The sequence below is a fragment of the Vitis riparia genome, chromosome 10 (genome assembly GCF_004353265.1).
Source record: "Vitis riparia cultivar Riparia Gloire de Montpellier isolate 1030 chromosome 10, EGFV_Vit.rip_1.0, whole genome shotgun sequence".
Lineage (NCBI taxonomy): Eukaryota > Viridiplantae > Streptophyta > Magnoliopsida > Vitales > Vitaceae > Vitis > Vitis riparia.
This window is the reverse complement of record NC_048440.1, coordinates 6,613,196-6,624,706: the sequence shown is the minus strand read 5'-3', so window position 1 is coordinate 6,624,706 and position 11,511 is coordinate 6,613,196. Positions and strand designations below refer to the sequence as shown.

The 11,511-nt window shown below is 33.2% G+C and overlaps 1 protein-coding gene across 1 annotated transcript; it reads right to left on the bottom strand.

Moving 5' to 3' along the window:
- Positions 1 to 1,247: 1,247 nt before the first annotated feature.
- LOC117923350 (geraniol 8-hydroxylase-like) lies at positions 1,248 to 3,294 on the bottom strand. Its single transcript, XM_034841608.1, has 2 exons — positions 2,421 to 3,294; positions 1,248 to 2,081 (listed from the first exon to the last, which is right to left on the bottom strand). The coding sequence occupies exons 1-2, from the start codon at positions 3,267 to 3,269 to the stop codon at positions 1,470 to 1,472; spliced, it is 1,461 nt and encodes a 486-aa protein (XP_034697499.1). The 5' UTR covers positions 3,270 to 3,294; the 3' UTR covers positions 1,248 to 1,469.
- Positions 3,295 to 11,511: the final 8,217 nt, after the last annotated feature.

Below are 11,511 nucleotides of genomic sequence, written 5' to 3'. Positions count from 1 at the left end.
ATCCAATAAAAGGAAATTTCATAGAAATCAAAAGAAAATCATCATCAATCTCAAATTACTCTAAATTTTGGTCAACACATATAAAAACAATAAGAAAAGAAGGTAAAAACAAAAAACAAAAAACATATTTTAAGAATATAAAAAATACGTATAGAACAAGATGAGATATTAACCATAATACCATGTAAAAGAATAGAAAAAAAAAATCAAAATATAAGATTTGATCATTTTTTTAATTATAAAAATTTTCATTCCTATTTAATTTTTTTTTTTAAAAAAAATTCATTTACATTAATAAATAAAAAATAAAATTAATTTCTCATTGTTAATTCCAACATTCCAAATCGACTCCAACATGATATGAAAACTATTTCGTTTTTCCTTTTGTGGGAGATGATAATATTGAGAATAATTTTCTAAAAAATTATTTTTCAAATATCACCAATCAATATCTTCATCACAATATACTACAATATTCCTTGAAAACAAATAGAAAGTCCTATCAAAGGAAATTTCCTACAAGATCAAAAGAAAATTTCATATTGTAAAATGTTTATCTCTTATCCTAAGTATAAAAGATATTAAAAAATAATTCATTTTTCTTATTTTCATTCATTTTGGGGTTTATGGGTTTAACAATGAACCAGAAGATATGGTGGAATGTTAAACCTAGTTTTTACTTTCCTACAACTCAATAAAAAAACACTATTTACACAATCCATATTACAAATATATTAAATCAATAAACATAAATCAATTGTGTTAATAAATATTTTGACATTAATAAAAAAAAATGAAAATGATAGATCTAAGAGATTTTGGGTTACCTGAGAGTCCACGAAGTAGAGAAGAACAATTGTGTGTTAACTAAGGGTGTGAGAAGAGGTAGAAAAAAATTTTGGTTAGGGTTATGGAATGAGATTTTTTTTGGATAGTGGGTATGTGGAAATAATGACTTTTTTATATACTATCATTATTCTCAAAATGGGCCCATTAAATTATAATATTTAGAATCACTTTTCGAAAACTAACACTATAAACCTAAAATTAATATCATTGATCCTAATTGAAAATTTTTATATGATATGTCACCGTTGTGGATTTTAAGTCGGTGTCATTATTTTAAAAGTGTCATCATAAATAGTAAAATCATAAATTATTTTCGTTGTGGATTTTAAGTCATACGGTGTCATTATTTTAAAAGTGTCATCATAAATAGTAAAATCATAAATTATTTTTGTAGTAGCGGAGCTCCAGGATAAAAACACAAGCATTCAAGATGACCTACATGCAAGAGCACACTTGCTGGCCACTAGGATGATATATCAAGTACAGTGAGCTAGTTATAATATCATGGCGACTTCAATGCACTAGGCATTCTAGCTATGTGTATATATAGATAGAAAAGATAGGTAGCCACAACAGTCCCAAATTGAAGGAAGAAAAGATGGACTCATGAAGAGTCGATCTTAATTTTCTTCGATAAATGGAATGGCAGAAAGAGGAATGGCCTTCTTCAAGGTAGCTCCGCATTGTTCTTGCATGTCAATGGTCAGTGGAGTGGTTCCTTCAGGAAGCTTCCAGTTGAAGGAGTGGATAATGGAAGCTAACACTAGTTGAACCATTCTGATGGCAAGAGGTATGCCTGGGCAGATTCGCCTACCTGCTCCAAATGGTATATACTCATAATCTTGGCCTCTATAATCTATCTTAGAGCCCAAGAATCTTTCGGGAAGGAAGGATGAAGGATCCTCCCAATAACTTGGATCTCTTGCAATAGCCCACATATTGACAAGGACATGACTGTTACTGGGTATGGTGAAACCGCATAATTCCACATCATTCTTTGCTTTAAAAGGTAACAGAAGGGGCCCAGCCGGATGAAGTCTAAGCGTCTCTTTCACAACAGCTTGAAAATATGGAAGTCGGTCCATATCTGATTCTTTAACCATTTGACCTGCCCCGATTACTTCGCTAAGTTCTTGCCGAACCTTTTGCATCAGCCGAGGATTTCGAAGAAGTTCAGTCATTGCCCATTCAGTTGTTATGGTAGATGTATCACTTCCAGCATAAAATAGTTCCTGCCAAAAAGTGAGAGTTCACCACCTTGCAATTGTTAAAATGCATATATGCATGCATGCATAGAAGAATTATTAAGTAACACTACTGTCTACTCATGTAGCAATCAATCAATGCCTTCTTCCTCTTCATGATCTCCCTCACTACTTTGCCAGCATATAAATGGTGTTAATTTTATCTTTTCTAGCTAGCCCTTTCCCTAAGATGAATCTTTTACTTGTTGACCTGATCCTACAATAAATTTCGACTGGTACTAAGCGCCAACTCGCTGAGTTTACAAAAAATGACATTAGATTGAATTTAATTAAAATTAGAGATGTGAATTAATTAACGGGTCTTACCACAATCAAAACCTGGATATTATCAGAATTGAAAACAGAGCCATCTTCTTGGCACTGATCAAGAATCACATCCAAGAAGTCGTCATTCCTGCTCATCGGATTGGAGGCTCTACACTTGATACGGCTTTTGATTATATCACCAACTATTTCATAAAGCCGTTTATAAGATGAGAAAGTTTCGCGCTTCACACCTAGCAAATCGAACCTTCGAAACATGGGAAAATAATCTGAAATATTAAACTTGCCAGCACCCTCCATGATTCCCCACACCAGATCCCTGAAATCCTGAGCCGACTCAAATCCTGGATCAACAAGGTCAACAGAGAAAATGGCGTTTGAAAGCACGTTCAAGTTGATGGCAGAGGTGAGTAGGCCGATATCCACCGGTGTACCGGAAACACAGTGCTTACGGATATGTTGGAGAAGTTGTTCCACCTTTTTGTATCGAAGGTGTTGGAGTGAGTCCAGGCTCTGGGATGTGAACAAGTGGCTGATGCAAACACGGCGGCGGCTGCGCCATACATGGTCCGCAGGAATCCATCCGATTGTGCCTTGAGGACTGTCGAGGGCCTCGGGAGCAGGACGGTCCAGGAAGTTCTGGCCATGTGTTTGGAGAATTAGTTTGGCTGTCTGGGGAGAGGAGGCGACGACGGTGGTGATGGAGCCAAGGCGGAGAGTGATGAGAGGGCCGTGGATTTTGGCCAATCTTGCAAGTGAGCGATGAGGAAGTTTGCCAATTTCCAGTAGGGAGCCCAAAATAGGGAGGCCAGTTGGGCCAGGCGGCAGCTTGGTAGCGTGGGATGATGGGCGCAGAAATTGGAGGAGGAAAAAGCACAGGATGAGTGGCATGCAAAGCAAGAGGAAGGTGTTAAGTTCCATCTTCTATGGCCTATGGGCTGTGGCCAATGACCTATGGGTGTATATATAAGCTACCCTTCGGAGAATATTATATAAAATATTCCTAAGTTTATATGCGTTATAAACAAATTTCTTATACAGTAACAAAAGTTACTGTATTTCTATGAATATTTTAAATCTTAAGAGAAAAAAGTTATTAACAAAAGGATGAAATAAAGATGTGGAAAGGTGCGATTTGTTTTATTTTTATGTTATTCCAAATTGAGGGATCCGCTGGCACTTCAGTGATAACTTATAAGCTATAACAATGGTGGACCAATCTCTGAGTCTCTGACCCCAGAGGTGTGTTGGAATTTTCCTACAAATTAGACATGCAAGTGGTGGACCAATCTCTTCACGGTCTAATGTCTACCCTCTTTTACATATCTCCGCTTCGTATCAGTAGGCACGTGCTTCGTATCTGACTCCAAGGAGCAAGAAATTAATGTTATTCAAATCTCTATTTATAGACATTTTCTGTCCAACCACTAAAATTGCAAGAAGGCCCGGTACACAGCAATACTGCAAAATTTTAATGTGGATTCATAGCTGGCAAATATCATGTCACATTCCAATAATTTATTTGACCCCTCCACATAAAATGAAAGATGGTGTATGAGGTCAGATCTTGATTTTAGCAAGTTGTTAGAAGACATGAAAGCCAACACGCCAAAATGCATTTAATGCAAATTCATATAAAATTGAAAGCGTGGAGAAGGCTTTCTGCCTTCCAATGATCCAAGACCCACCGATCCCGCACTCCATGATAGAAGCCGCCATCAATTCATTACCTGTCGTTTCTTTGAATTTTGTGCCAAATTACCCTTAGTGCCATCCATAATTTAGAGATTGGACTGCACTTATACGTAAATGTAAAACAATTCTTAGTAACTCGAAACTAGAAAGAGATTTTGAATTCTTCAGTTTGATGTGTTTGTTGCTATTATTTCTTTATTCAATGCATATAAAAAGTATAATACCTTCTATAAACACCTTTATTTGCACAACACGCTAACTTAAATAATAGTAAATTAAAGTTAGATATTGTACATGTGACGTGGAGGAAAAAAAAAAGTTAGCAAAGCCAATAAATTAATATAAATAGAGGGATGTATGTATTATTAGGAAGAAGAAGAAAGTCAAACAGTTCTAACTAATTCAAAACCCAAATGGAAGTTTGAATTCTTTCACTTTTATGTTTTGTTACTTTTGAAACCCCGATTATTGGACAATTTTTTTTATTTTTTTGTTCTTGGTCTCAATTTGTTCAACATATCTCCAATTTTCATATCAAAGAGTCAAGCATAAATTTCAGAATTTTTTTTTTAGGTAGAATCGCTTGAGTACATGGAATGGAGAATAGGTCTAATTCATAAAAGATTCATATAAAAAAAATAAAAAATAAAAAGATTATCTTTGATATAAGGTCACCTTCTACGCTCCTTTAAGAAAATGAAATTTTAAAAATATATATTATGAAAATAAAATCTATGAGAGTTACTAAGGAGTGGTGGTTCCATACCATTGATCTGATTTAGAGAGTGTTTAATTTTTTAACTTTTTATTGAAAGTAATTTGTTTTTAAACTTTTAATTGTTTGTTTTTCTATTTTTTATGATTTATTATAAACTTTTTGTTGAATAAAAAAAATCAAAATATTTGATTTTTTCTAAATAAAAAAAGCAACATGTTGATTTTTATTTATTTTTTAATGTTTAAGAAAAATAAAATATTACAAAAACAAACAACATAATATTTAATATTATTAAACATTAAAGTTCTATTTACATTTAAGTAAAAAACACAAACACTACCTTAATCCTACTATGTTTTCTTTTTCTTCTTCAAGAAACCCCATTTAATATACCTAGATTTCTTAAAATGCTTTCTAAGTAGTTATTAAAACATTTTTAGACAAAGGGTAGAAGCAAATTAGGATTTGAGATTCATGATAAAAAGAAGGGGTATTTTTGTTCTCTTTTCATAGAAAGCTTTAAGGTAAGAGTTTTACTTTAACAATATCTTCTCTTTTTAGAATGCAATTGTTATTTTAATTTTAAAATAAAAAGAAACATTTAATAGAAAAGTATATGTAAATGTAGACCCCTTTTGAAGTGAGGGGGGCCCGGGGAGATTTTTTCTTTCTTTTCCTTCTCCTTTTGCATGACATCTGTGGAAGAAGAGAGGGGGGACCTTCCCATGCATGAGCTGAGACGTGGACAACTAGCCAGAGGCATGGCTGCCCATGAGGGTGGCTGGGGTCTCCCATACTGGCTGACAGGGGGAATAGGAAGGTGGGTGATAGCTGATGAAGGTGGGGGGTTCCTGAAAGAGGAGGAAGAGGATTTTTCTTTTTTAGGGTTTTTCAGAGGAAAAAGAGAGAAGAAAAAGGGGAGTTAGAGCTGAGAGTGGAGAGGGCGCACTCTGGAGGGGGCTGACGAGGAAGGAGGGAGCTAAGACCATCTTCACCCAGAAAGTTCAGGTCTGGCCATCTTCTAAAATCCCATTTCCATTACGTTATTCCTTTTTTTTTTTTTTTTTTTTTTTGCTAAGATTGCACTTAGCTTCCCAACATGAACAACCGAAAGGGGAAGGCATGAAGGGACCTCAGGATGGTCCTAACCTCTAAGACGCCATGAGGGTGTTTCAGCGCACCCATTCCTTCCCCTTGCTTGGTTAGCTGATACCTAGTTTGGCTCTATCCTCTTTCAAACCCCATGCATGGCCACCCCTTGTAACCCCTCAAGCTCCTCTCCTTCTGTAATGGACGGAGGTTCACCTGGCATCGCCTGCATGTCTTCTCCGCCGCCATTGAAGCCAAAGGTTGCATCTCCGCTCCTCCACGTCCTCCTAGACCACCCCCGCGATCGTCACCCTGTCCATCAAGTCGCCCACCGTCCTCCTCATCCAAGCCCAACTAGGCCTCTCCAGACCTGTTCGCGGTGTCGTCGGCCTTGCATCAGGCGTGACGCAACCCCAGATCTCGTGCCCGTTGGCGCCCCAGTCACCTGCACCGCCTAACGCCACGTCCAACCATGTTGAGGATTCAGCCATTGATGCCGTCCTCTCATCACGATGAGAGGGAGCCACCATCCTCACCGCTCCGTTGTTCCCGCCTTCTTCATCGGCGGCGCTCGTGTCAGGGACCTAGCGAGCTCTGCAACCTCCCACCTCAACGGCCGCCTCGCTTTTCGTCCCGCCGGCAGCAGGAAGCTCCTTCCGAGGGTGATGCCCAGGCGGGGGGGAGTGAGTTTGTGTTGGTGATGGGCTTGGGCTTGCCTATGATGGACATTGGGCTTGAGAAGAAGCCCAGCCTAGGCATATTGATGGAGGGTAATGTTCTCTTAAATAAATGGGTTGTGTTGGTGATGGGCTCGGGCTTGCCCATGGTGACGGGTTTGGGCTTGAATTGGAGCCCAGCCCAAACATTATTGATAGAGGGCCTCATGCTCCGCATGCTAGCCATCCTCATGGCCCAAGTCCATGTTGGGTTAGCCCATTTGGTTGCCTCAATTCTAAAAAAAAATCTCTAAACCCCTAATCTTCATAATCCATTAATTTATTATTTAATTTTTATTTACATCTTATTATATTTTTACCTACCTTCTTTAATTCGACTTAAGCATAACTAAAGGATAAATTATTAGGATTGAATATCGTTTTTGAAACACAAAATAATTTATATTTCACCCTCTCTTCTTTAATTATGTCTAATCACCATATATGAAAACTTTTGTATAAATTAACTTATGTTGGTCTCGATGAATTTACTACATTCTAAACTTTAAATCCCATTTTCAAAACTTAGATCTTTAAGTAATTTCTCAAAAATCCCATGTCTTAATTTAATTTTTCAATAATTCGTTTAAATCTTATTTTCATCAAATAGAATCATTATCCCATATTTATTTAGTTATTTAAAACCTAATCCTCCAAAAATCCCATGTATTAATTTAATTTTTCAATAATTCGTTTAAATATTATTTTTATCAAATAGAATCATTTTCCCATATTTATCCAGTTATTTAAAGTCTAATCCTTCAAAAATCCAATGTCTTAATTTAATTTTTCAATAATTCGTTTAAATCTTATTTTCATCAATTAGAATCATTATCCCATATCTGTTTATTTATTTAAATCTTATTTTCATTAAATAGAATCATTATCCCATATTTATCTAGTTATTTAAAGCCTAATCCTTCAAAAATCCCATGTCTTAATTTAATTTTTCAATAATTCGTTTAAATCTTATTTTCATCAAATAGAATCATTATCCCTTATTTATCTAGTTATTTAAAGTTGATCCTTCAAAAATCTAATGTCTTAATTTAATTTTTCAATAATTCGTTTAAATCTTATTTTCATCAAATAGAATCATTATCCCTTATTTATCTAGTTATTTAAAGTCTAACCCTTCAAAAATCTAATGTCTTAATTTAATTTTTCAATAATTCGTTTAAATCTTATTTTCATCAAATAGAATCATTATCCTATATTTATCTAGTTATTTAAAATATAATCCTTCAAAAATCCAATGTCTTAATTTAATTTTTCAATAATTCGTTTAAATTTTATTTTCGTTAATTACAATTCTTATCCCATATCTATTTATTTACTTAAGGTCCAATTCTTCAAAAATCCAACATCCTAATTTAATTTTCAATCTTAAAAATTCAACTACTCATTTTCTATTCGTTTAAAATATTGTTTCCATCAAATAGCATTATTATTCCATATTTATTTATTTATTCTAATCGTTAAAGTTTAATTCTTCATAACCCGACTTCCAAATCTAATTTCCAATCTCAAAAGCTCCACTGTTCGTATACCACTGCTTAATGATTATTCTCGTTATTAATGTTATCCCATCCATTTACTTATTTAGTTATTCATATGCCAAAGATCTCATCTCTAAATAAATTCTTAAGTTTTCAATCTCTAAATTCACATCTTCAATCTCTAAAATTCCATATTTCGCAATTATTTACCTAATCTTTATCATTTCGCCATCATTGTTATTCCCTTCATTCGCTTACTTACTCATCCACTTATCCACTCATTTAAAATCCCGAACTCTCAAATCGTTTTTAAAATTCTGATCTCGTTCAAATTCAATTTCTAAAATTCTCATTCTCACATTCAACCTCTAAAAGTCTAATCTTCAAATAAACTCTAGAACTCCAATTTTCCAGTAATCTTCGAGATTCCAAATTTTCAATTAAATTTCAAAAATCCAATTTTCTCTCGAATAGTTTTATTTTCCGCTCTAGTTTTCAAACGATCTTCTGCTCCTCTTGATTTCAATAAGCATGAATAAATTCTTTCTTTTTTTCATAATTCCAGAATAATGGAATCTGTGACATTAAGTCATGCAAAATGAACGGGCTTTGGTGGGGGCCCAACATGGGTGACTTTATGATTGATTGATTGATTGTTTGATTTGATTATTATACCTGATTGGTTTATCCTACTCTCTGACATGCATGAGATTATTTCTAAATTGTGCACTAACTCTCTCTATTGATAGCGCATGGTGGGTCGTTGCCCAGGTATGTACCCATTTTTCCTCTAATCATTGTCTATGCATGTCCCGATTCTCACATGTGCACGATTTATCCTGGGTATTCATTGATTTACTCATCCATTGCCATGATTGCTTCAATTTTATTAGTAGAGACCCGACTTAGGGACTTAGAGGGGTGTTACGGTTTTTGTCGTACCTTCCCGACAAGTAAGCGAACCCCCGAACCCGATCCGGTTTTTTTTTTTTTTCATAGATCACCTTTTCCAAAATAAGGAGTCACACTTAGGGTTTTTCTTTTTTATTTTGTTTACCCTTTTAAAATAAAACAAAAATAAGTGGCGACTCCAAGTCATTTTTCTTAATCAATAAAAGCATTTTTCAAATAAAAATCGAGCTCGCCATCGAGTGGGAAACGCATGAGCCGAAATGTGGGGTCCATAAAATGGCGACTCCAAGTCATTTTTCTTAATCAATAAAATCATTTTTCAAATAAAAATTGAGCTTGCCATCGAGTGGGAAACGCATGAGCCGAAATGCGGGGTCCACAGTAAATAAATAAATCAATATTCAAGTGAATCTAAGAGTCAAAAATCTTAAATCTAGAATGATTTTGATGAATATTTAAGATGAAGAATAACCCTAGGATGAAAGTTTGGATATGTTAGAAATATCCTGTAGATCTATATATTTTCTTTTCAGAAAGAAAAAAAATGGTATTAACCTTTATTTCATTCCATTATAAATTAGTCCAATTTCACTCATTCTTTTCCTTTTAATCTAATCCTAGGTTTTCATGTTTCATCCAAATAAAACCTTTTAGCCTTTTATGGGCATATTCTTATATAAGTAAGCTATAAAAGAATGGTAAATAATTATTCTTAATTTAAAACAATAAATAAATAATATTTTATTGAATAATATAAAAGAGAAAGAACTAAGAAAAACCTTCAATCTCTCCTTAACATGTTTTTATCTTACTAGAATCAACTTGATTTTGCATTTATATATTCCTGTCAACTATTCTTTTTTTTTTTTTCTTTTTTTTGTATGATTGGATTAATAAAGGCAATAAAAGTCAAAAAACCAATCTATGTGGAAGCACTTGAATCTTGTCCAAATTCAATATACTATTTTTTATTTTTTTATTTTTTTTTTATTTTTTTAATTGAACACTAAATACCACCTACATGCTATTTGAACCACGTTGATGGGGCTGGTCATTTGTATAAGGGTCTAGATCCATACATGATTCTCAACTATTCAAATTGGTCAAAACAGAAGTACACTAACTCCTTGTTTAGACTTTTGCCTAGTGTCTAGAATAAAGGCATTGCAAGAAACTTGTCTATAACTTAAAATGATAAGTATAATTTAAAATGAATGTAGGAAGTGCACCAATTCAAATGTTGTGTTGAAATGAATACACTCTATGAGGTTAAGCATCTCTATAGTAAATTTTGGTTATGGTAGTTCATTTGTCAAATATCATTTACTCCTATTATGATGTGTTCTAAGCTTGGTCTTTAAGCTTTAGATGCTTCAATTGGTTTTCTTTTTGCAGTTCCAAAGCTATTAAACTAAATAATGGTTGATATTTATAATAAATTAAATTGAATTAAATTTAATGCTTTTTCTATGTTGATTTAAAGTTAAATGGAATGTTTTTAAAAAATAATGACTTCTCCATATAGGCTATGTCTGAATTAATGTTTTTATTATAATTTTTAATCTTTTATGTCTTGAAAATAGTAAAGAAAAAAAATGTAGCAAAGGATTCAAATTGTTTTGTTTGATTTATTGAGAAAATTTTTCCACCCTTGAAGAATTAAATATTATTTATTTAAAGATTTAAATATTTTCAAATTTTTCATTGATTATAAATAAAAAGAAAAAAAACATAAATGAATTTCAAAATAACTTAATAACTCAATTTAAATCATTAGGTAAATTATGTTTGGTAAAATAATTTAATGGTATAACTTAAAGTTAAAAACAACTTTAAGTAATAAGTAAAAATAATTAACTTATTCTTAAGTTCACATATTTATTTTAAGTTTTTTTCCCTATTTGCCTTAATTATCTTCACAATCTCTTTTTGCTATTCTACAACCTATATCGTTACTCAACTTCTTTTGCCTTACTTATAACTTATGAAGATAAATATATTAATTTGATTATTTAGAGTAAATTTAAAGTTAATTTTATCAAACAACCTTAATACTTAAACTAATAATTAAGTAATAAATTTTAAGTCAACAATTTAAGTATATTTTAACTTAAGTCATTAAGCAATAAGCATTAAGTTTTATCAAACACCTCCTAATTAAATGATGAATGATTGAAGATTTAAATAAATTTAAGGTGAATGCTAAATTCTAGACGACTGATTTTTGGAGGGGAATGTTTAAATTAGATCATGCAAAGGGGATATTTAAATTATATAGTATGGTGTGCATAGGTGGTGTTCAATTGACCAAAGATGTTGGTTTTTGAGGGTGGAATATGAGAGTTAGGCCTTGTATAGTGGGTGGTTCGTCTAGTAGATATTTGAGTTGAATAATAGGTATATATGTGAGAGGGCAAACAAAGGACTAAGGAAGGAAGCTCTACATTTAAAAAAACCCGACATCCAATTCTTCATAAAACTTGTAAGGAAGGTTCATCTCAGAT

Excerpts from the sequence above, each read along its gene's own strand:
- LOC117923350 (XM_034841608.1), bottom strand. The coding sequence starts at position 3,269 with ATGCCACTCATCCTGTGCTTTTTCCTCCTCCAATTTCTGCGCCCATCA. Across the intron at positions 2,082-2,420 it reads ATATCCAGGTTTTGATTGTG|GAACTATTTTATGCTGGAAG; the intron begins GTAAGACCCGTT and ends ACTTTTTGGCAG.